Source organism: Theropithecus gelada, chromosome 13 (genome assembly GCF_003255815.1).
Source record: "Theropithecus gelada isolate Dixy chromosome 13, Tgel_1.0, whole genome shotgun sequence".
Classification (NCBI taxonomy): Eukaryota; Metazoa; Chordata; class Mammalia; order Primates; family Cercopithecidae; genus Theropithecus; species Theropithecus gelada.
In genome coordinates, this window is record NC_037681.1 from 68004050 (window position 1) to 68026815 (window position 22766).

At 51.1% G+C, this 22766-nt stretch overlaps 1 protein-coding gene and 1 long non-coding RNA gene across 2 annotated transcripts in view; one reads left to right on the forward strand and one right to left on the reverse strand.

Moving 5' to 3' along the window:
• Nucleotides 1-4577: 4577 nt before the first annotated feature.
• The window catches only part of KCNK12 (potassium two pore domain channel subfamily K member 12), a 51276-nt gene continuing 33087 nt past the window's right edge, over nucleotides 4578-22766 (reverse strand). The window contains exon 2 of the mRNA XM_025354349.1: nucleotides 4578-5622. Within this exon, the coding sequence (XP_025210134.1) occupies nucleotides 4721-5622 (902 nt within the window). The 3' untranslated portion in view covers nucleotides 4578-4720. The remainder of the gene's footprint in view (nucleotides 5623-22766) is intronic.
• On the forward strand, nucleotides 11243-13392 carry LOC112604870. Its single transcript, XR_003115300.1, has 3 exons — nucleotides 11243-12043; nucleotides 12539-12605; nucleotides 13295-13392. It is a non-coding gene; the product is annotated as an uncharacterized LOC112604870 (long non-coding RNA).

The following is a 22766-nucleotide window of genomic DNA, read 5'->3' on the forward strand; positions in this document are numbered from 1 at the left end:
AAGTCCATGACTGCCCATTAGAATCCCCCCCCCAAAAATTCCAGGGCTGGCCTGAGTTGCTCCTTAGACCAATGAAATCAGAGTCCTGGGAGTAGGGCCCGGGCCTCAGGATCCTTTAAAGCTCCATTTGCAGAGCCTCGTGCACAGTCAGGTTGGATCCATCTCCCAGTCCCCCAGCCTTGGCCCAGCCTGGCCAAGCTGCCCAGGAGGTCCCTTGGTGCCCTGGGCTCTGTTTCACTGTTGTTTTGTAGAGTAACTTCCCAGTGGAGCTGCCACTGGGCCCCATCCTAACAGGTGAAGTCCCCCAGGCCCTCCAGAGAGGAGGTGTAAACTGGAAGATGGGGAGGCAGGCGGCTCTGACAGACAGAAAGCAAACAGCTCAGAGGAGTGGCAGGCTGCATTTTATTCATCGTTAATTTAAACACCCTTTAAGTCCTCTCTTGGAGTGCTGCTCAGAAAAATAGATGTATTGTTTGAGAAACCCTGCAGGCTTGTCCCGCATGCTCTAGCCCCCTCCTGAGAGAACATATAGCATAAAAAATGATTTGTAAAGCAATGGGGAGCTTCCTTAGGGAAGAAGGGGAAGGGTAAGAGGGTCTCGGGCCAGGTCCGAGTGCAGAAATCCTCAATGCATGAGACTAGCGTGGAAGATGTAGCAATTGTGCTCTGGGGTGCCTGAAGGTGCCAGAGCTGCTCCAGGGGCAACAGTCCAGGCCCCAAGTCCATGCTGATGAGCCCACCCTGGGGGTCAGGAATGGCCTTAGCAGGCCCTCCCTCCCTCCCTCTCCACCCTACAAAGTGAGGAGCCTTCAGAGTCACCACGAGCACATTATACAACAAAACAACAACCCTGCAACAGATAAAGCCCCAGCGCCTCTTCTGGACTCAGAAGTGCCCTAGGCTGGCTGTCTGGCTGTGCTTTCCAGACAGTGTGCATGTGGAATTGTGCTTTTTGTTTTTTAAGAATGTAAAAAGTTACAGTAAGATCGAACCACAGGGCCCGTCGCTCCTATGGTCTCTGCCTGGCTGGGCTGCCGTCTGCCTCAGTTCCCCAGAAGCTTCTCTTTTGGCCATGAGGGCTCAGTCACCCCTCACCCCAGAGCCCACAGGAAGAGGGGGTCTGCTGGGAGGCCTGTCTGAAGGACGGAGGATCCTGGGTCAATTCAGCAGCTATTTTCCAGGGTTTGGCTTGGGTTTGGATGCTGGCTTCTGTGTGAAACCTGAATACATGCAAATTGTACATAAAACTCCCCCAAGGCAGAGAGGGATTTTCCAGGCCCTGGTACATCTCTAGGGAGTTAAAATGGGAAATCTTTCTTCTTAAAGTGGCCCAGACTGAGACTTTTCCTTGGGGAAAAGGGATAGTAGCTCTTTGTAAGGCTGGTGTGTATGTGTGTGTATGTGTGTATATATATATGCATGATACTGTGCAAATGCCCAGGGCTGCCCAGCATTTTCCACAATATGAGAGCCTGAGATTGCCTAAGCCTTCTGATGCCTTCTCCAGGCCTGGAGGCACTGCTTCATTCAGAGGACACAAAGGCCTGGCCACCTCGCTTTAGCAAGCTAGGACACCCAGGGTGGCTTCTTTACCTTTCTGCTCAGCTCTGAGAAGGCTGCTCGCCAAGACTCTGGCTTCTATGTGGCCACAGCCATATGGCGAGGGCTTCTTGGAGCTCATTCCACCTTTAAGGGAGCCCCACAGCGCCGGCATGATGGGTAAGTTCAGGCCTAAAGTTAGGAAGCAACTCCGGGAGCGTGAGGAAATTGTAGGCTACAGTGAGCTACCAGTGGTGGGAAAAACGAGACCCCCAGGATAGCGAGAGAGGCCACAGCATCTGAGGGAATGGAGCTCTTTTTTGGTCTGAGGTCTAGAAGAACCTGCACCAAAGAAATGCATCCCCCTGTTCCTGAAATGATGGGAGAACCACATGCCTGCTTCAGTGAAGCAGCCCCTGGCGTCTGGGGCACTGAGCCCTTTGGCCTGAGATGAGGGACGATGGCGTGACGTATCATGGCATCATGTGACTGAGACTGGGTTGGGGGATGGGGACAGGGGAACATAGGCAAAAATAAACATGTGCCACTGGATCCTGAGCTGCCACTGTACCTTGGAGGACTGGCGTTTCTCTGGGAAGTTGGGGGGTGGGAAGGGGAAGGGTCTCATTTTCCTGCCCCTTGAAACCACGCTTACGATTCCTTTAGAAGATTGCTCAAGCTGCCTTCAATTGCCTCTTTCCAAAACCAAAGCATAAGAAAAGAAGTAAAAACAGCTGAGGCTGCAGCATAAGCAACTTGGGATAGAGTCTAGGAAGCACCGCCAACAGAGAAGACTGCCAAGAAATGTTTCGAGTTTTTCTTCTCTGGAGGTGGGTCCTGGTTCCTCCCATGGAGACCAGGATTCTGTGTAGTGCTGCACGCTGGGCGGGGGATTGCCTGGAGGTCTCTTTAGGCCTGTCTAGCTCACACAGTCTTGATGCCTGGGTTTTAGGTTGCTGGACTGTAGCTGGGGCTCACTTACTGTGTGTAGGCTGTTATTTTGCCCCCAGATCAAGTCCTCACTATCTAGATGCCTCTATCATGGGGATCTCTTCTTCCCTTTCTGGACAGCTCTGATCCCCAAGTTACTTCCTGTTGCCTAGGTAACACCTCTAATTGAATGCCTTTTAATTGTTCCCTTTTTTAAAGGGATAAACGTGGATTTTATTTCCAGGTCCTGTCAGAGGGCCCTGCCCTAGAGAACATGTGCCCCTCTGAGTGGGCAATCCCTTCACTGTGACCGCAACCATGGCTTGGATGTGGGGGCACTCGCTGGGCTGGCCTGACAGTCACAGTGAATCCTGAAAGCATGGTTTTCACAGGAGCCCACCATTCAGTATTTAGCAAGACTGACCTCTCTCCTGGCCAGTGCTGCTTCACTGGCTTCACCCTAGATTAGGGCCCATGTTTAAAAACTAATCCCAACTCAAACCAGAAATTACCCAAAATAGCTGGAGAGTCACTGAGATCTCAGGTAAGCTTTCCCTTCCTGCCATGAACTAGAAGGGGAAAGAAGAGTTTGACATTCAAGTTTGACTCAAATGCTGTATGCGTGAGCGCATGCGTGCATGTTTGTGTATGTGTGTGTTCCAGGCACATTTGCCAGGGAGAGAGATTTCACAGCATGGCTCGAGCTGGAGGCGGTGAGGCGGTGCTTTTCTAAGACTTCCTATCAGAAGCTCTGCCTACTGGTGGGTCACGCCGTGCCTGTATAAACTCTGGCACCTGTCCTTGCCCTCATCATAGATGAGAAAAATGGCCAGAGGGAGTGTTTGTTTACAGCCCCAGACCACCATCCTTTCAATGAAGCCTGGGTATCTGGCCTTCCTCCAGGTCAGGGGCCCCCGTGCTGCAGAAGGCAAGTCTGGGAGAATCTGTCCCGCAGTCTGAGAGCAAAACTTTAATCCTAACATTACTTCCATCCACCAGTTTCACCAGCTCCCTCCCTCCTGCCTTCCTCTACCTCCAACAGGCTGTGCATGGAGAAGACAAATCCTCTTGATAAACAATATTTAGAAAGGGATTCTGTCTTTCCTGACCCCAAACACAACATGGCCTCTGGAACCAAACACGCTGACATTTGCAAGATGGCTTCTTTTGGGTTCCTGGTGCTGCAGGCCCTGGTTCCCAAGAACGCAGCTGGCAGAGCTGCCTCCTTCAGAGGAGGAGGAGAAGCTGGAGGGCTGCGCCCAGCAACCCCATGATCTCTCAAAGGGGGAAAAGTTGAACTCATCAACAGTAGTTAACAAAAAAAAAAAAAAAAAAAAATCCACACCAACAAAGAAATATCTTGTCTGAGGAGACTCAGATATTCCTGGTTAATATTGAAAAGGCCTGTTGTGGATGAGCTTGTGAAAGAAAGGACGGTTGGGGGATTCAAGATCCTATCCGAGCCTGGAGATTAGCCAGCTAAAGCCCAGCAGGGCTCCTGCAGCCTCAGCGCTCCCCTCCTCACAGGCGCCCTGGACTGCCCGCCATTAGAAGTAGCTGCCCTGTGCTCTGTGCTAAATGGACTAACTTTGGGCTGAGAAAGGCCAGCTAAGCCCCTCACCACTGCAATTTCCAAATCTGGGGGAAATGCCACAGTCCGCAAGTTGGTGCTATGTTTCATCTCATTGCATAATACTACACCATTCTCTGTGTGTAGTGGCTGTTCTATATATATACATCGGGAGGCAACATATGGCTGTCCCTACCCCCACCTGTCAAAACTGTGACTATATCACTTCTGACGACCAGAAGGAAGCTGCTAGGCTGGGCCAGGATTCTAAATGCTGAGGAGGTAATTCAGAGCCACGAAAAGTTGCACCATATGCTTTGGGGTTGCCGGCTGCTTCTGTGCATGGGGACGGGGTTTAGTGCCAGTCTGCAAAACCCTCCTCGCTGCGGTATGCCCTGGGTGGGGACCTGGGGGGGCCACGTTTTCTCTCCCTGAAGGAGAATCTGCTGGGGGCCACGGTTCTCGAAAAGGGAACTCACAAGGAACACAGGCGTCCCCAAAATCTGCCCTTGATAACATCAGGCCTGGCCAAATAGTATTTCTTTAAAAAAAATTTTTTTTTGTTTCATTTTATTGGATAAAGATTAAGAAAGCGCCAGCAGTGACTGAGAGAAGGGAAGCAAACCACGCCCGGCGGCCCCGCGGCCTGGAGAGGGTCCCTGGCGCGGGCGGACGGGCGGTCTACCTGGAGGCGCTGGTCTCGGCCAGCCGGTTGTTCATGATGCCCAGGGCGCCCACGCCGCCCGAGAAGCCGTTCTGGCGCGTGTTGACGCACACGCTGCGCGGGTAGCCGTTGGCCGTCTCCGACAGCTGCTTCTGCAGCAGCGCCAGCGACACCTTGTTGGAGGCCGTGAGGTCGCGCATGGAGATGAGCTCGCCCGAGAGGCGGCGGCCCTCGGCGTCGCTGTCGCGGGCCGCGGGGTCGGCGCCGAGCGCGGCCAGGCGGCGGCGCAGCCGGGAGCCCGGGGTGATGGCGTTGCGCCGGGACAGGGGCGCGCCGGGCGCCGGGCAGCAGCGCGCGCAGCAGCGGCAGCTCAGCTTGCGCAGCATCCAGTTGAGCACCTGCTTGATGAGGATGGAGATGACGTTGAAGAGCGAGTAAATGCAGCACACGCCGAGCAGGATGAAGAGGAAGTTGCCCAGGCGGTAGAGCCCCTGGTTCCGGTAGGCGGCGTGCTGGCTGCTCACCAGGTCCCCGAAGCCGATGGTGCTGAAGGTGACGAAGCAGAAGTAGAGCGAGTCCACGTAGTCCCAACCCTCCACGCTGGTGTACATGGCCGAGGCGCAGCACGACAGCAGCACGGCGAACAGGCCCAGGATGAGCAGCACGTGATACACCGAGGGCTTCCAGCCCGCCAGGCTGTCGGCCTCCGAGAGCGCGGAGCCACGGCGGAAGGTGGCGGGCAGCAGGCCGCTGCGGCGCAGCTGACGCTCCCGGCAGGCGCGCATGATGAAGGCCAGCAGCGAGATGATGCGCTCCAGGAAGAGGTTGAAGAACAGGATGGTCCCGGCGCAGCCGAACAGCCCGTAGGCGATGAGGAAGGCCTTCCCGCCCACCGTCGCGGGGGTGGTCATGCCGAAACCTGTGGAGACAGGGCAGGGTCAGCGCGGTCCTGGCCGCGCAGGTGGTCCTCACTGGGCGTCAGGGGGGACGGGGGCGGGGGCATGCAGGTGCTTGCATGGCTCCTATCTCCAGTGGCACCACTCAGGTAGAGGAAAAACAGCACTTAGTCATTTCTCTCCCTTGGTGGCACCTGATAGGGTTCTTGATCTTGGCAGCCCCTAAACTGATGGAGGAGACATGGCCCTTCATCTTGGGGACCTGTAAACCCAAGTGGGTGGGGCAGGTAGTCGCTAGGAAGGATCCATCATGACAAAAAAATAGAAACCACTGCTGCACAGGTGCAAACCACTGAGATACCCACAAAGCCAACCAGGGACACCTGCTCTCTCACTCCTCCAAATTGTTTAAAAACTGTCATTTAGTTCATAAATACATTAATATACTAGAGTAGGTGAGTTTTGTTGGGTGAATTACAAATATTTACATTAGAAATCAAAACCAACATAGATCTCTTCAAAGATATCTAGCTGCTTATGTGCTTGTGCACTTTTTATACCAGTCTCGTTACTTGGAAACTCCACTGCCTACTTGAGAATGATGAAAAAAGCCGAGTAATCTTAGTGCTGTGACTAATTTTCACTTCACAGGCACTTCGAAAAGGCCTTTGCTCAAAGGATCATATTTTCTTTTTGGCAGGGGGGACAGGTTCTTTGTCACCCAGGCTGGATGCAGTGGTACAGTCATAGCTCACTGCAGCCTTAAACTCCTGGGCTCAGGTGATCCTCCTGCCTCAGCCTCCCAAGTGATAGGACTGCAGGTGTATGCCACTATGTCCAGCAAATTCTTTGTTATTTTTTCTAGCGGCGGAGAAAGGACCATATTTTCTTAGTCTGCCAACATTTCATGCCTCTGGAATTGGGCAGAAGGCCAAGTGGGTAGTCCGTCACTTCCCTAGTTCTTACAATGTGAATATGGGGTGACAAGAGAATGTGCATTTCAAATCAATTCCCAGATGACTCCAAAGTCTTTCACACTAGAATAGCAGGCTTTTCTGTTTAAAGGGCAGTTTTTAAAGAGTTGTCATATGTGCCCAATTTTTTTCTCAAGTGTGCCATAGATTTTCAGTCCCTCCCTGTTATTAAAAAAAATCGGTTTACCAACTCTGCCTACTAACGAAAGGACCCCAAAATTAAGTGTCAATGCTCAAAAGTCAACTGCAGCTCCTCTTCTTTCCTCAAGTAAGTTATTTGGAATTGGAATGAATCCAAGCTGAACAACTGTTGACTATGAGTCTTTCTCCAAAAGCCTGGTTTTTAAATGTAACCTGTAGCACACCTGGGCGGGCAGCCTTGTTAGGGAAGCATTAATAGGGCTTTGCCTTAATTGGGACTGCTTACTATGGGACCAGGTAGAGTGTAACCAGGTAGCTAGAGTTAATGGTCTCTGAAAAGAGCTTTGTGAGGCTGACAAAAGGATTGTTTGAGAGTAGTCAACCCACACCCTTCAGAGACTGAGCATGGCTCTGCCATTGGGTGCCGGCCCCTTCTCAACCAAGGGTCACCATCAATCATCCTTGCTCACACTTGTGGCCAAAGAAAGGCTCTGGCCCAGCTGGGTCCTGTGCTGCTGGTATGTCTAAAATTGCTTTGTTCTGGGAGGTCTACACAACTGCGTATTGCTTCAGGCCCTTATCGTTGTTAACTTACCACTTGTTCAAAGCACAGACTTTAAGGGTGTCTTTATCAATTGATTTCTGCAGAAGGTGTGGCTGCCTGCCAGTGTGCTCACCCATGCCATCCAGGGCAGTGCAGAGTGGCAGCTCTGCCTCTCCAGATTAAGCTCCCTGCCTAGTGCTGGCTGTGGTCTGTGGGACCCATGGTTGCCTGACTCTGGCTATGGGAGGGGGTTTCATCTCTTAGTGGAAAGATTCACTTACTGCTTCGAGTCAGCTGAAAACAATGGATCGTTTGTCTGAGCAGCACCATGGTACCGTTCAACACCTCTGGCAGCGATCAGGGGCATCCCTGTTTAATTTGTGCCCTATGGCAAAAAGGCTACCTGTGCCCTGCCAGTGGGGTGGGGCCAGCCCTGGGAAAGTGGAGAAGAGTTTGTCTTATGTGGCTTTCTAGTTCTCTAAACAGACTATAGAAAATATTTCTTGTAATACTTTCAGAGTACATTCCTTAAGCCTATGCATATAGGCTTAATCATTTTCTAGACTATCTGAAGAAAATGCCCAGTTGCCTGAGCGTGGTGTTCATCTTATGCTTAATGACTCAGGTTAGGGAAAAATCTTAGGTTACCCATGTTGAGGAAGATGAATTATGTCCCTAGATTCACAGAAAGTGAAAAAAACCAAAGTAGCTATGTAACCAAGAACTTGATAGAGGGATTTTGCTATATTTTAAACCCACACTGAAGTTCTTGAGTTTATAAAGAAATCAACTCTGAATTTACATGGCTATAAGTGGAGTGGGAGTGTATGTGTATATTTATAAAACGTTTTAGACCAATAACCTAAATGTCTAACAACACAACTAAATGATTGTCTATTCATGAAAACTATACAGCAATTAAAAAGCATGAACCGGCCGGGCGTGGTGGCTCAAGCCTGTGATCCCAGCACTTTGGGAGGCCGGGATGGGCGGATCATGAGGTCAGGAGATCGAGACCATCCTGGCTAACACAGTGAAACCCCGTCTCTACTAAAAAATACAAAAAACTAGCCGGGCGGGGTGGCGGGCGCCTGTAGTCCCAGCTACTCTGGAGGCTGAGGCAGGAGAATGGCGGGAACCCGAGAGGCGGAGCTTGCAGTGAGCTGAGATTGCGCCACTGCACTCCAGCCTGGGCGACAGAGAGAGACTCCGTCTCAGAAAAAAAAAAAAAAAAAAAAGCATGAACCATAGCTACTTGCAACAACACAGATCTCACAAAAAGAATGTTGAACAAAATAAGCTGGACACAAAATAATATATTCTGCATTATTCCATTAATATACAATTCAAAATCAGGCCAAAGTACAGCCTTTTTTAGGGAGGCATGCATGGTTGGTAAAATTATAAGGGAAAGCAAGGAAGTAATTTTGATAAAAGTCAGAATTGGGACTTCCTCTAGAGCATGGCAGGGGGTAGTAGCTGAGAGGGGCACAGGGGATCTCTGGGGTGCTAGAAATGTTTCTGTTGACCTGGGTGGTAGTTACTTGTGTGTTAGCTGTATAATAATTTGTCAAATTGTATGTTTTGTGAGTTTTTTTGTACTCATAATGAGAAAAAAATTTTAAATTTCTAGACTGTTAGAACTCTCAGATACCCAATTCTGACGTACCCCTCACTATATAGGTGAGGGAGTAGGGGCTGAGGGGCTGTGACCTGCATCTTGGGGACAGACTCCCACCTCTTTGTCCTGGCTTCAAGCCTGGTACATAGACCAGTATACAGAACACTGCATCTACTCACTGAGGGAAAACAAAATCTCTTATAGAAGGATAACTCTGTTACATTCCTAAGGTAATTGAAAATCCTGGGCCTGGAAAACTAGTACTTTGTCTAAGAAAATGTTGAATTGGATTTTTCAGCTAAAGCCTCAAAGCTGAGAACAGTATGTGTACATTTCTGCCCATTCTAAAGAGAAGTTCCAGACACATCCATGCTGGACTCACTAAAACAGCGAAACAGGTCTGGGGCTAGCAACCCCCCACACCCCCACCTCCAGGCTATACGGAAAGGCTAGGGATTGATGGAATCTTCCATCAATTGGGAAGTCATTGTGGGGAGTTGTTGTGGCAGTGGGGAGTGCTGTGGATTCTTTCACTCACCCCCAGGCCAGGGGATGGTTGGAGCAGGGAAGGTCAAAAGGACTAATGGGGCCGGGCACCGTGGCTCACGCCTGTAATCCCAGCACTTTGGGAGGCTGAGGCAGACGGATCATGAGGTCAGGAGATCGAGACCATCCTGGCTAACACAGTGAAACCCCATCTCTACTAAAAAATACAAAAAATTAGCCTGGCGTGGCGGTGTGCGCCTGTAGTCCCAGCCACTCGGCAGGCTGAGGCAGGAGAATGGCATGAACCTGGGATGTGAACCTGGGAGGCGGAGCTTGCAGTGAGCCGAGATCGCGCCACTACACTCCAGCGTGGGCGAGAGAGCGAGACTCCGGCTCAAAAAAAAAAAAAAAAAAAGGACTTATGGAGCTTCAGCAAGAAGAAAGCCCAGCAGCTCACTTCCCAGCTGGCTGGGCACAGTCGCTTACAGGCCCACCTAGAATGGAGCATGGTGAGAGTCCTGGGAGAACCTGGCAGTGTCCCCTGGAGTCCAGAGCTGTGCTCGAGAGTTCTCTGGCTGGGAGGCTGACTGGGGTAGCCCCCACAGGCACGGGAGGAAGAGGGCAGTCACGGGAGCCATCTGCACTTCAAGGGCTTGCTGCATCAGGAGGCATGAGGGTGACATGGGTCACTAGAGGGTGACAAGTGGATACTGAGAGGAAGAGATCTGAAGAGTCTGCTCAAGAGGACCACCTGCTGGAGCAAGGGGGCCCTAGCAAGAAGAGGCTGAGGGGCAGAGGGCTGGGGATGGCATGAGAAGGAGTCACAGGAGGAAGGATGGAGAGGGCAGTGCCCGCTCAGGGAATGGGGCAGGGAGTGGTCCCTGTGCAGGGCTCCCAAGGACCCATAAATAGGCGCCATGAAAGCACATATGCCTGTTCTAACAGGGAGCCTTGCAACCCCACCAGCAAAAGTTAAGAAGGAATGATAGTGGCTCCAGTGATGCAAGATCACCCCCATGCCCCATCCACTGCAGGTCCCCTGAGCCATGTGTCAGCCTGGAGCTAGAGGGGGAGGCTAAACTCTGATTAGAAGTGAATTTGAAGATTTGATTAAACATCTGAGAATGTCTCAATCTTAAAACTGGTACTTAACAACAACAAAAGAGGCTGGGCGTGGTGGCTCATGCCTATAATCCGAGCACTTTGGGAAGCCAAGGTGGGCAGGTCACCTGAAGTCGGGAGTTCGAGACCAGCCTGACCAACATGGAAAAACACCGTCTCTACTAAAAATACAAAAAATTAGCTGGGCATGGTGGTGCATGCCTGTAATCCCAGCTACTCGGGAGGCTGAGGCAGGAGAATTGCTTGAATCTGGGAGGCAGAGGTTGTGGTGAGCTGAGATCACACCACTACCCTCCAACCTGGGCAACAAGAGTGAAACTACATCTCCAAAAAAAAAAAGAAAGAAAAGAAAAGAAAGAAACTGGCTGAGTGTGGTGGCTCACACCTGTAATCCCAGGCGGATCACTTGAGGCCAGGAGTTCGAGACCAGCCTGGGCAATTTGGCGAAACCCCGTCTCTCCTAAAAGTACAAAAATTAGCTGGGCATGGTGATGTGTGCTTGTGATCCCAGCTGCTTGGGAGGCTGAGGCATGAGAATCGCTTGAATTGGAAAACTCTAGCGTCTACCCAAGATGTTAAGGAATCTAAAAAGGAGTTCTTGAGGACAATAGATGAGACAAAGCCATTTCCGGTGTTGGCCCATTTAATAAACTGGTTCCACCTGGATTTTCTCTTCACTGTGGTGAAAGCCACCACCTAACAGTGCATCATCACATGTCATCATGACAACCTGTGGGGGAGGCCAGCTCCATTCAACACATGTGGAAACTGTAGGTCAAAGGGTGAAGCAGTTGTGAAGGCCCCACAGCTTGCAAATGGTGGAGCTGAGATTGAAACCCAGGTGTGCTAGCATCTAAAGTTCATGCTCTTTCCACCACACTAGACTGTATTCTGAGGGCACCAAGGAAGCTCCATTTTTTTGTAAAAACCAAATTGCAGTCCTCCAGGGCCACAGCCAGGGAGCATCTTCGTGGGAGAGCGGCTGCTGCTCAGAGTTGTGACTCCCATCCTTAAGAGTCCTCTGTCCTCTCTGGCCCCCTTTCTACTGATCATTGCTGCCCCCTTCACAGGGGAGAGAGGCCATGGCCTGTCCCCTAAAGAGTCTGCCAAGGTAGACTCATGACCTTCCCATGGCACAGCTCAGACAAGCTGGGCTATTTACATAAGACTTGACCCAGGGCTTGGGGACAGCAGGAGGAATGAGGTGCAGAGGAGACTCCTGCTTCTGGGTGACAGTCTGCCTGGTTGACTGCAGCCGGGGTGCTTATTGGCCTCTTGGGGCCCCCACAAGCCTGCCCTGCCTGACCTACTTTCGTGAGGCCGAGGCCATCTCCTGCACTCTCTGGGGGCCTCTTCTGACTCCTCTAAACTCTTCCATGTCTGGACTCATGGCTTCTGCCCAAGGCCATCTATTGGAGTTTGGGTTTCCAGTTGAGGATCTGCCTTTTTCCTGGATGACCAAACCTAGAATGAGACCAGCCTCATGCTCCGTTCTCACAGGGGTGTGGCTTTATCCGAGGGCCTCAGCAAGGCAACCAACACCAGACATGAAGCTGGTAAGACCAACATCCACCTATTCATTCCTTCAGCAAACATTTACTGTGGCCAGCATCAGGTTGGCAGCATCATGCTAGGCTCAGGAATGTGGTGGAAAACCAGACAGATGCAGTTCCCGTCCTCATAGTCTCTGGGCTGCCTTCCTAGAGGCCCCTCACTGGGTTTCTTAGCAGTTTTGTACAGATCCTGTCCCCTTTGCTGCCAGCAGGCTCACCCCTGGGACAGGGCACATAAACTCTGGGCCAGAACTTGTCCTGGGGTCCTCTTACGGCCCTGACTCAGCTTGCATTCAGCATAACTTAGACAGGGAGTGCTGCAGGCCCCAAATGATGCTAAATACTAGACTGGCTGTGTAGCACCATCTGCCCAGAATGAAGGGACAGGTGGGCCAGAAGGGTCTCTGACAGCGCAGAGGGCAGCCAGTGAAAGCGTCCTTACTGTCCTATTCCTGAGGTCTCTCTGTGCCTGCTTTACTGCCCTTCGCTTTCCTACAGAGCACACTCAGTTCAGCCTAGGAGACAAAGTGGGGGTGGAGGACGGTCCATCTTCTTCCACATCAAGGTCAGTAGGTTCAGAGCACTGGGGGATGCTGGGACAGGCTTCCTGCTGAGGGCACTGGGGCCTATGCTCGTGCCACCGCCTAGCCAGTTGCCTCCCAGGGTAGAAGAGCAGTCTCCCAAGCTCTTGCCATTTGTGGGGAGCCAAGCTGCTCTGGAGGGGGGCCTCAAAGCTTCAGCCAGAGAAAAGGCAAACCCAGCCACCCTGAGAATCTCCTCCTCCCGCTCAATCACACCCTGCAGAGGCGTAATCTGTCCCTGGGTTCGCACCAAGCCTGCTATTTTGTTTATGCCACAATTGATCTGCCATCCCAGTTTGCAAAGAGCAGACACTTGGGGGCTTTATTATGCCACTTTGACAAAAGCTGTGAAGCTCGTTCCCACAGCCTGTCTGGTGCCGCCTTCGCAAATGGGGCCCTGGTGACGGGGCCTTCGGAGTTCAGCTCAGAGAGCATGGAAGTGAGATGGAGAGGCCAGCACTGATCTGTATTGTGCAGCCCTGGGCGGCAGCCTCAGTTGGGCCCTTGACACACTCCTCCCATCCAGGCCCCCAGCCACCCTGTGAGGGAGGCACTATTACCCCCAACAATGCAGGCAAGGAAACAGGCTGAAGGAGGGGACAGATTCACTGAAGTTAGTTTGCACGTGGCTGAGCTGACCCTGAAGTGCATGCTCTTTCCACTTGCTGGACAGATGGGAAGTCTTGACTCATTACCCACTGGAAACTTTTCCTGCTGGGCTCTGCACTGTCAACTGTGAGAGAGGGAAATAAAACATACTGTACAGTCCAATCTGGGATACTTCTGAGAGTGAAAGTGGCTCTACTAGTAACTACCCCAGGACAGCATGTATAAACCAGGGCTGTTCCAAGCAACTGGGACTCATGATTAAAATGCAGATTCCAGCCAGGCGCGGTGGCTCAAGCCTGTAATCCCAGCACTTTGGGAGGCCGAGATGGGTGGATCACGAGGTCAGGAGATCGAGATCATCCTGGTTAACACGGTGAAACCCTGTCTCTACTAAAAAATACAAAAAAACTAGCCGGGCGAGGTGGCGGGCGCCTGTAGTCCCAGCTACTCAGGAGGCTGAGGCAGGAGAATGGCATGAACCCGGGAGGCAGAGCTTGCAGTGAGCTGAGATCTGGCCACTGCACTCCAGCCTGGGCGACAGAGTGAGACTCCGTCTCAAAAAAAAAAAAAAAAAAAAAAATGCAGATTCCATGGCAGGTCCCGCTCAGAGGTTTATTTAGTGGGTCAGAAAAGGAGCCTAGGAATTTCATTTTAACAAATGTGCCCAGATAAATCTGATGTAGGTGGAATATTCCTTTAAGAATGCCATTCTTTTAAGAAATAATGTTAATAAGGTATTCCAGATGACCCTATTGGTTGGAATCTGTCCAACTACAAATATTTTGATTTAAATTTCCATTGACCTAAAATTTTTGTGGTGGGCACTGCAGCTCTGTCCCTACCAATCATTCTGCCAACCTGTACTATGTTGAGCAGCAGCCAGGCTACTTGAAGAAGTGACCCAACTCCAGGAATGGGCTCTGTTAGTCTCGGTCAATCAGGATAATCCAGTTCCTTACCATGATTGGCTCAAGGATGGGTAGACCTAAGTCAATCAGTGCAGAGCATTTTCATGGCTACAGAGAAGCCATGGGAAGGCTGAGGCGTGGACTCAGTGGGCAGGGATGGAAAAAGACTCAGAAATACTGGGCCATGGCTCATGGCTCATTAGGGTTGCCAGGTAAAATACAGAACACCCAGTTAAATATGACTTTTGGGTAAACAAGAAACCATTTTTTAAGCATAAGTCCCAAATATTGCATGGGACATACTTATGCTAAAATATAGTTGATTATCTGAAATTCAAATTTCACTGGGCATGCTGTCTTTTTATTTCCTAAACCTGGAAACCCTACTCATGACCCCAGTTGTCAGCTTGGTACACTCCTCTGAGAAGCTTCTCCCAATATCCCCATCTCATTTGATCCTTCCTGACTGGCCAGTGTTGGGATTAAGAGCCTCACTTTAATAATCAAGGACCCAAGGCTCACACAAGGCTGAGCCCTGCCCAGCCAGGCCAGCGGCCAGGCCTTCCCATGTCCCTCTCTCTCCGAACAGGGAGAAGTGGGAGATGTGGGGAGGGCTGTGGGATGGAGGGCGGGGCTGCCAACAGCCTGCTCTGTGGCTGGAACTGCGACATGGCCTCTCCGGGAGTAGGAGGGGCTTCTGGCCAGACTCAATGTGGGAGGACTGCACACTTGAGAGGGCACTGGGCCAGAGACTGCCCTGGGATATGTGCCCCAGCCTTGGTACCTCAGGGCTGCACATGTCAGCTTTCTCCATGTCACACCCCTGGGGAGGACAACCGACCACCCTGGACAAGCCCTGAACCTTTTGGGGGAGCTGGTGCTAAAAGAATGGCTGGAGAAGTCATTAAAGCACTTACTGAGGACTGAAAATGCGGAGGGGATAATAACCGCTGCTGTGTATCGAGCCTCACTATTTCCACGCACCGTGCCAAGTGCTGCAAGCATATCGATTCATTTAATCCTCACAACAACTACGTGAGGCTCCGTGTTTTCATTGACTCCAAGCCACAGCTTTTCTCATCTCATGTTAATATCTCTGAAATCATGCATCTTATAGTCAATGGCCTGATTGTTTATTTGGCAGTATTTTAAATTCTTAAAGGTACATACCATGATGGTGTGTTTATAACCAATAGTGTCTTAGATTTGATGAACTACAGTGGGGATGATTATTGTCCCCAGTTGTGAGATTAGTAAACTGAGTTGCATTTAACAGATAAAGACGTTGAAGTTCAGTAACTTGCCCGAGGTCACAAAGCAAAGCACATGACAGAGATTTGAAACTAGAGGAAGGAGCGTGCAGTGTGGTAAAGGAAAGCAGCAAATATACAAGAGTTTGGAAGAAGGAGAGGTAGGTTGCTTTTGGCAAGAGCAGAAATTCTCAATTCTGGCTGCACAATAGAATCACCTGGGGAACTGAAAACAATCCCCAATCCCCAATCCCCAGGTGCATCCAGACCAGTTTAGGTCAACATCAGAGCTGAGGCCTTCCTGGTGGAATGATTACGAAGGACATATGGAAGAAGAGATACTTGTGTTTAGTCTTAACAATTGGGTGGGGCCGGGCACGGTGGCTCACACCTGTAATCCCAGCACTTTAGGAGGCTGAGGCAGATGGATCACTGGAACCCAGGAGTTCAAGACCAGCCTGGGCAGCATAGTGGGACCCCATTTCTACAAAAAAATGTGAAAATCAGCTGGGCGTGGTGGTGTGTGCCTGTGGTCCTAGCTACTCAGGAGGCTGAAGTGAGAGGATGGCTTGAGCTCTGGAGGTCAAGGCTGCAGTGAGCCATGACTACACTATTACACTCCAGCCTGGGTGACACAGCAAGACCCTGTCTTTAAAAAAAAAAAAAAAATTAGGTGGGATTTCAAGAGATTGACAGGGAGCAGAGGCCTAGGCTTGGGAAAGGTGTCCCCTGCTGGGAGAGTGTAGTGCCCAGGGCCATTGGGCAGGGCGAGGGGGTTCAGCCTGCTGGTGAAGCCTGGCCCATAGGAAACGTCCAGTGACTCTGGCTGACGGAGCAGGGGAATCTGTGGAAGAAGGCAAGGGACAATGCTGGTGAGGCAGGAGAACAGGGAATTGGGGTAACCAAAGGTTAAGGCATAAGAACAGTGGGTGCTGCCAGTTCTAGGCAAGATTAGGCAGCACGCAGGCCACATCCTCACTCCTGTGATAACAAGACGGAAGTTTCCATTTCAGCCTCTGATTGACTGTGGGCCAAGCTGTCACTTCAGCCTCTGACTGACTGTGGGCCAAGCGGTCACTTCAGCCTCTGACTGACTGTGGGCCAAGCTGTCACTTCAGCCTCTGATTGGTCACGGGCCAGTCCTTCATAGGGTGTAACTAACCCTAGGCCTCTAAAGGGCACCTAGGGGTGCTAGCAAATTCTTTTAGCTTTATAAAAACCCTGGGGAGAGGCGGAGGTTGCAGTGAGCTGAGATCACGTCACTGCACTCCAGCCTGGGTGACAGAGCGACACTCCGTCTCAAAAAAAACCCCCAAAAAACAAAAAACAATATTCATTCATTCAACAAACATTTATTTGCACATGATGTAGCAGGCTGTCATAGGCATTAGCGATACAGCTTTAAACAAAGCAGACAACATTGACAATTCTGGAGCACACATTCTAGTAACAATAAACACATTTGTAAACAGCATGAAAAACCAACAAAAACCCTGGGGAGCACTGCAATAGAGAGGCTCTTGGGCCACCTGCTTAAGTCGGCTCCCACTCTGTGGAATGTACTCAATAAATCTGTGCTTTCATTACTGCTTTTGTTTTTTTTTTCTTTTAAGTGTATTCTTTGAGACAGGATCTTGCTCTGTCACCTAGGCTGGAGTGCAGTGGCATGACCTTGGTTCACTGCAACCTCTGCCCCCTGGGCTCAAGTGATCCTCCTGCCTCAGCCTCCAGAGTAGCTGGGACTACAGGCACCCACCAGCACACCTGACAACCGTTCTTTTGTTGCTTTGTTTTTCATTGCTTTATTCTTTTGTTGCTTTGTAAGGTTTTTTCTATTCTTTGTTTAACATGCCAAGAACCCGGACAACTCACAGTCAAGGCCTTCCATCTGGTAACATTGGGAGCACCTCCTAGCTTCCTTGGACTCAAGCTGACCCTACAGGAGCTTTGTGGAGTGAGCATTGCCTGGCACTTTTAGGTGGCAGCATCCAAGCCTAGCACCTGACATTGTGCCCTGCTCTGTAGAAACTTCTAGGCTCTGGTAAGCCTCATGCTCAGAAGACAAACTCAGCAAGTCCTCACTCCTGCAGGCTTGGGAAGGGCCTCTCTTGGAGAGCTGAGAGCAGAACTAGGAACAGAGGTGGTGGTGTCAGGCTCTGGCGCCTCCGCCTGCTGAGGGGGTGACACGGACACATTCCTTACTTTCTCTGACCCTCGCTTCTCCTTCTAAAAATGGCCCAATGCCCTACCTTATTTATTTATTTATTTATTTATTCATTTTTGTTTTTTTGGGACAGTCTCACTCTGTCACCCAGGCTGGAGTGCAGTGGCATGATCTCGGCTCACTGCAACCTCTACCTCCCAGGTTCAAGCCATTCTCCTGCCTCAGCCTCCTAAGTAGCTGGGACTACAGGTGCCCGCCACCACACCCGGCTGATTTTTGTATTTTTAGTAGAGACGGGGTTTTCACCATGTTGGTCAGGCTGGTCTCCAACTCCTGACCTCAGGTGATCTGCCTGCCTCGGCCTCCCAAAGTGCTGGGATTACAGGCGTGAGCCACTGTGCCCGGCCCACTGCCCTCCCTCTGAATGTCACTGTGAGGATTAAATGAGGATGTAGTTCCCACATGCATCCCACAGTGCCTGGGACATAGTGAGCTCCCCAAAAGCACCAAGCTTGGCTGGGAAGCACAAAGGGTGAGGCATGGACCTTATTTCACAGCAAAGTGGCTCAGGTGGAGCAGGCAAGGAATAGGCAAATCACGACATGACATACGGATTTCCATGGCAGGGAAATGCCCCCGTAGCCTGGCTCTACCATTGACTCGCCGTTCTCCTACCTCGCTGGGCCCCCATCTCCTCACCTCTGGGCTTACTTCCAGCTCTGGCCCCTGTGCTGGTAGGAGGCCAGGCTAGAGGTTAGGTACCATCTTTTCCAGTCCCCAAAGTGACAGTGTGTTTGTGTGGGAGGGAAATTTTAAAACGGGGCTGTTGTGAAACAGCTGAGACCGTGGGCTGCTGTATTTGTTGGCACTTGCTGGTTTGTCTGATTTGCAGAGCTGGATGGACGGCTCCCTGAGGACAGAAGCTCTTGGTTTTCTTCCCTCCAAAGCCAGGTGTGGGGTGGGAGCGTGCAGTGCACCCCTCTCGCACTGGGTGCGCGGCTATCAGGACAGAGAGGCTCCGGTCAGCCAGGCACAGAGAAAATGGCCCTCTGCCCCTGTTCTGCTTGCTTTTGTCTTGTTCTCTGGGGACCTTTGAGGTGACTTTCTTCATTTGATGACAGCAAGATGGGAGGTGGGGACAGCTGAGGTGGCAGGAGGAGGGGAGCTAGGGACAGAGGATGAACCCCACAGGCTCAGGCCAGTGATTTCTAACATTAGAGAGGTTTTGGTTAACTGTGAGCAAATGCAAGTGGCTTCCTTGAATCGGCTTTGTACCTCGGCGCAGCCTTCCTTGCGAGCGGGGCTGACTTCAAACCCCCCCCCACCCTCACCACTCTGTGCTTTATCTCTGGGATTAAGGTTTTCTCTCCTCACCAGAAATCATTCAGCAAAATGAGTTATTAAAAGCCAGTTAACCACTCCTGCCTCCGGGTAGCTCCCGTTTAACAACCTCTCCTGGGGAGCAGCTGTCAAGCTCGGCCCCGGGCTGGCGGGAAGATGACTCATTTACATACAGCCCGTCTCCAGCCTCCCCTCCCCAAGATCTGTCCCTGTCTCCCTGATGACTCATCCTTTCCAGGGATGAGATCACCGCCCCTTCTGCCCCCCACAGAAAGAGCAGAGCCCTCATCTCAGCCCAGAATTTTGGGAGAAGACTAAATCCAGCACCAAGGGAGGCCTTTGATGGGACAAAGACGTGACCAATGAACCCGGCCCCCGGCGTGAGAAGCAATGAGATGAGGAAAGCTCTGCTCACCTACGCCGTCCCTCACTCCTCCCACCCCCCTGGGGGCGCCCATGTGGGGCTTGTGTGGGGAAGAGCTCCGGGGTCACACCACCTCTCAGAAGGGAGACAGACTGGCCGGCCATGGGGAGAAGCTGCTCAGAGCAGCAAGACAATGTCAATTCAATCACTTTACCTCAACTCCTCTATCACACAGGAGATTTTCAAAGGAAGTTTCTGGTGGTTTGTAAAGCAAAGAATCCTGCTCTCAAGTGGATAGTTCCAACCCTCTCAATGAATTCGGTTTTATACACCTGGAGAAGCAGTCTCGTCCTTTCCATGGAGCTACAAGCCACATCTGGGGATGCTCAGTGCCCAGGCTGAGGGGGCACTCAGAGCCCTCGGGGACGACTCCATGCACCGAGGCCACTCCTTAAGGGCCTGGCTCCCTCCAACTGAGGTGTCCCCATGCTTGACCTTCCCATAGAAGCCAGCCTGGTTGGCTGCTTCAAAGGAGGAATAAAGACGAGGAGCCATGATGAAAACAAACCCACACCTTTCAGCTGCAGCCAGGGAGGTGCTCTAGAGGCCCATGGGGAGCTGTGTGTCTGCTCTGCTAGTCCCTGACATGCGCCAGCCCTATGGGCTGGTAAAGGGGCTGCCCACAGCACCTCAGCACAAGGGTCTCTCTTTTCATCCAGCCCAAAATGTCAAAGCACAAGGGTCTCTGTCAGGACCTGGCTGTGGCCACTGGACTACAGCACAGTCACACTGCAGCACACTGCAGGGGTGGGTAGGGCACACCCCTCCTCTAATGGGGGTGGGGCTGGAACTAAAGGCACATTCCACTCTCAGCTGCCACAGACAGATGGAGAGGTTGATGGCCGGCACACAGGAAGTGAGGGATGGTGGGGACTGAATTTATGGAGCCCCTATCCCAGACCAAGCACTTTGCTGGTGCTTTCACAGGTGTAATCCCCAGAGCGACTCCTGGGGGAGATGTCTTTATGCCGGTGAGGAAACCAAGGCTCAGAGAAGTAAGGCAGCACAGGTCCCAGTCCCACACCCACAGCTCTTTCCACTCCACCTCTTGAGGCCTGACTCAGCCTTAGGTTCAGAGAGTGCAACTGTGATTTTTTTCCCTGAGATGAGCATCAATCATACTGCGCCAGGGTACTTGCTGTGGCCAAAACGCCCGCCCTGGATCTGTGGCATGAGTCTGTGTCAGACCCTGTGCGACAGAAGGAGATGGAGGCTGAGGTTCAGAGACGTTAATGACCTTGAAGGTCAGGGTCACAGAAAATGGCACAATTGGGATTGCAACTCAGTTCTGCCCAATTTCAAATCTACCTTCCTGCCACCTCCTTGCCTTGCCTATTGTCCCCCTCCCTTCATGTGACCTGGGACCCAGACTCCCTGGTTTCTGGAAACATTCTCCTTTTGGCTCGTTCTGCGCGCTGTCCTAGTTGGTGGTGTTGAGGCACAGCTCTGCCCAGATCACTCTCCGGCTCAGCTGCCCTGAGCTCCCCAGACCCACCTTTCAAGTTCAGGAATGACTTATTTCCTTTTCTCTTCACCTGTCTGAATACTTTCCATCATCTGGCAGCACTTTCAGCTCACCAGGCATTTAACTGTGTGCTGTCTTGTGACAGCCCCTGTCCTATTGTCCCAGAGATTTAACCCTTTGTGTTTTTCTACAGTAGCTTGCCAATGAGGACATGGCCCATGTCTTGGACTTCCTGCCACCCTCCAGAATGCAGGTCCTCAGGGAGCAGCTGCTAAATTCCCAACAGGACTGGCAGTTTGTCCAGTGATCACCAGCAGACACTACCAAAACCATGGTCTCCATGTTAGTTTCAGTTAACTCAACATGTGTTTGAGACCTGCTGTGTGCCAGGCATGAGGGCAGGGGAAGGAAGACTATGATGAATAAGATTGCCCACAGACCTCCAGGAACACACCGGTAGTCAAACACAATTGAGCTTACTGGCTCACTGCAATGAGGAATCCTGGCCACCATGGCTTCTGGGGCATCTCAGTCAGAGGGTATCAAAGAGGGCTAATTTTTGGAGCTGGGCTTGAGTTCTTGAGTTAGGTGATTTAGGGAGGGCTTAAGGAAGCAGGTTTCACTCTGGATGCGATACTGCCAAAGAGCGGGAGTACTTCTATGACTGGGTATCTTAATTCTTAAGCTATGAGAACGACATAGCGAGGCCAAGCTGTGACTGGCCAAGAAGCAGCAGTTGCTCATACTAACCAGATGAGGGATGTTTGGTGTTTTTGTGGTTTGGACGATGTTCCTGTTTTGGTTTGTGTTTGGACATGCTTATGGGGTGAATGGTCTTGTTTTTCTCTCACTCTGTCGTGGACATAAGGCGTCCTTGCCTGATCAGGGCTTCTATGAAATGCTTATGTTCCGTGGAAGATCCTCCCAGCCCTGCGGTGAGTGCCAGGCCAGCTCTCAGCACTCAGGGGCTGCCTTCATCTTTCTCAAAATGCTGCTGTGCTCAGCAGCCCATAATAGCATTTTATTGGATGCCATTCATTATTTTTTGTAAATGAAATCCTTTCCAAGTGTTCTAATTTACTTGGCTATATATGTGCATGTGTGCACACATGCGTACTTAATTCCATACATGGAGCACACCGCTCAGTTGTGAAAATATGGGTGATTTTCCTTTTTTTTTTTTTTTTTTTTCTGAGATGGCATCTCGCTCTGTTGCCCAGGCTGGAGTGCAATGGCATGATCTTGGCTCACTACAACCTCTGCCTCCCAGGTTCAAGCGATTCTCCTGTCTCAGCCTCCCGAGTAGCTGGGACTACAGGCGCCTGCCACCATACCCAGCTAATTTTTATATTTTTAATAGAGACAGGGTTTCACCATGTTGGCCAGGATGGTCTCAATCTCTTGACCTCATGATCCGCCCGCCTCGGCCTCCCAAAGTGCTAGGATTACAAGTGTGAGCCACCGTGCCTGGCTGTGATTTTAAGTTTATTCTATATGCTTTTATAAATATTTCACATTTTCTGTGGTGCAAATGGGATAGCTGCTACTTTTGAAACCGTAAGTTCACCCCCAACAAACATTGTTATTTAAATTTATAAATAAAAATGAGTAAGATATGATCCCTGTCCTCACACACAATTACCACAATGCCGTATGAAAATGACAGCGAGGGAGATGTCAGGGGATTCCGGGAAGTAAGAGAAGAGGTTTGGGAGGGTGTCCCAGAGCAGGTGCCATTGGAACTGAGTAGTGAAGATGCCTTAGCCAGGCGATGGAGGCAGTCGGGCACAAGGTCTGCAAGGTCCAGGTTGGCATTCAAGGGTTCAGGTGTCGTGTGGATAAGACTTTCCAGGGAGCACGTGTGGTATGAGAATTAAGGCCCCTGAGGAACTCCAGTATGTAAAGGGCAGAAGAGGAGTCTCTGAAGGAGTCTGCATTCATTCAACAAACATTTATTGAGGGCCTACTATGTGCTGGGAACTGT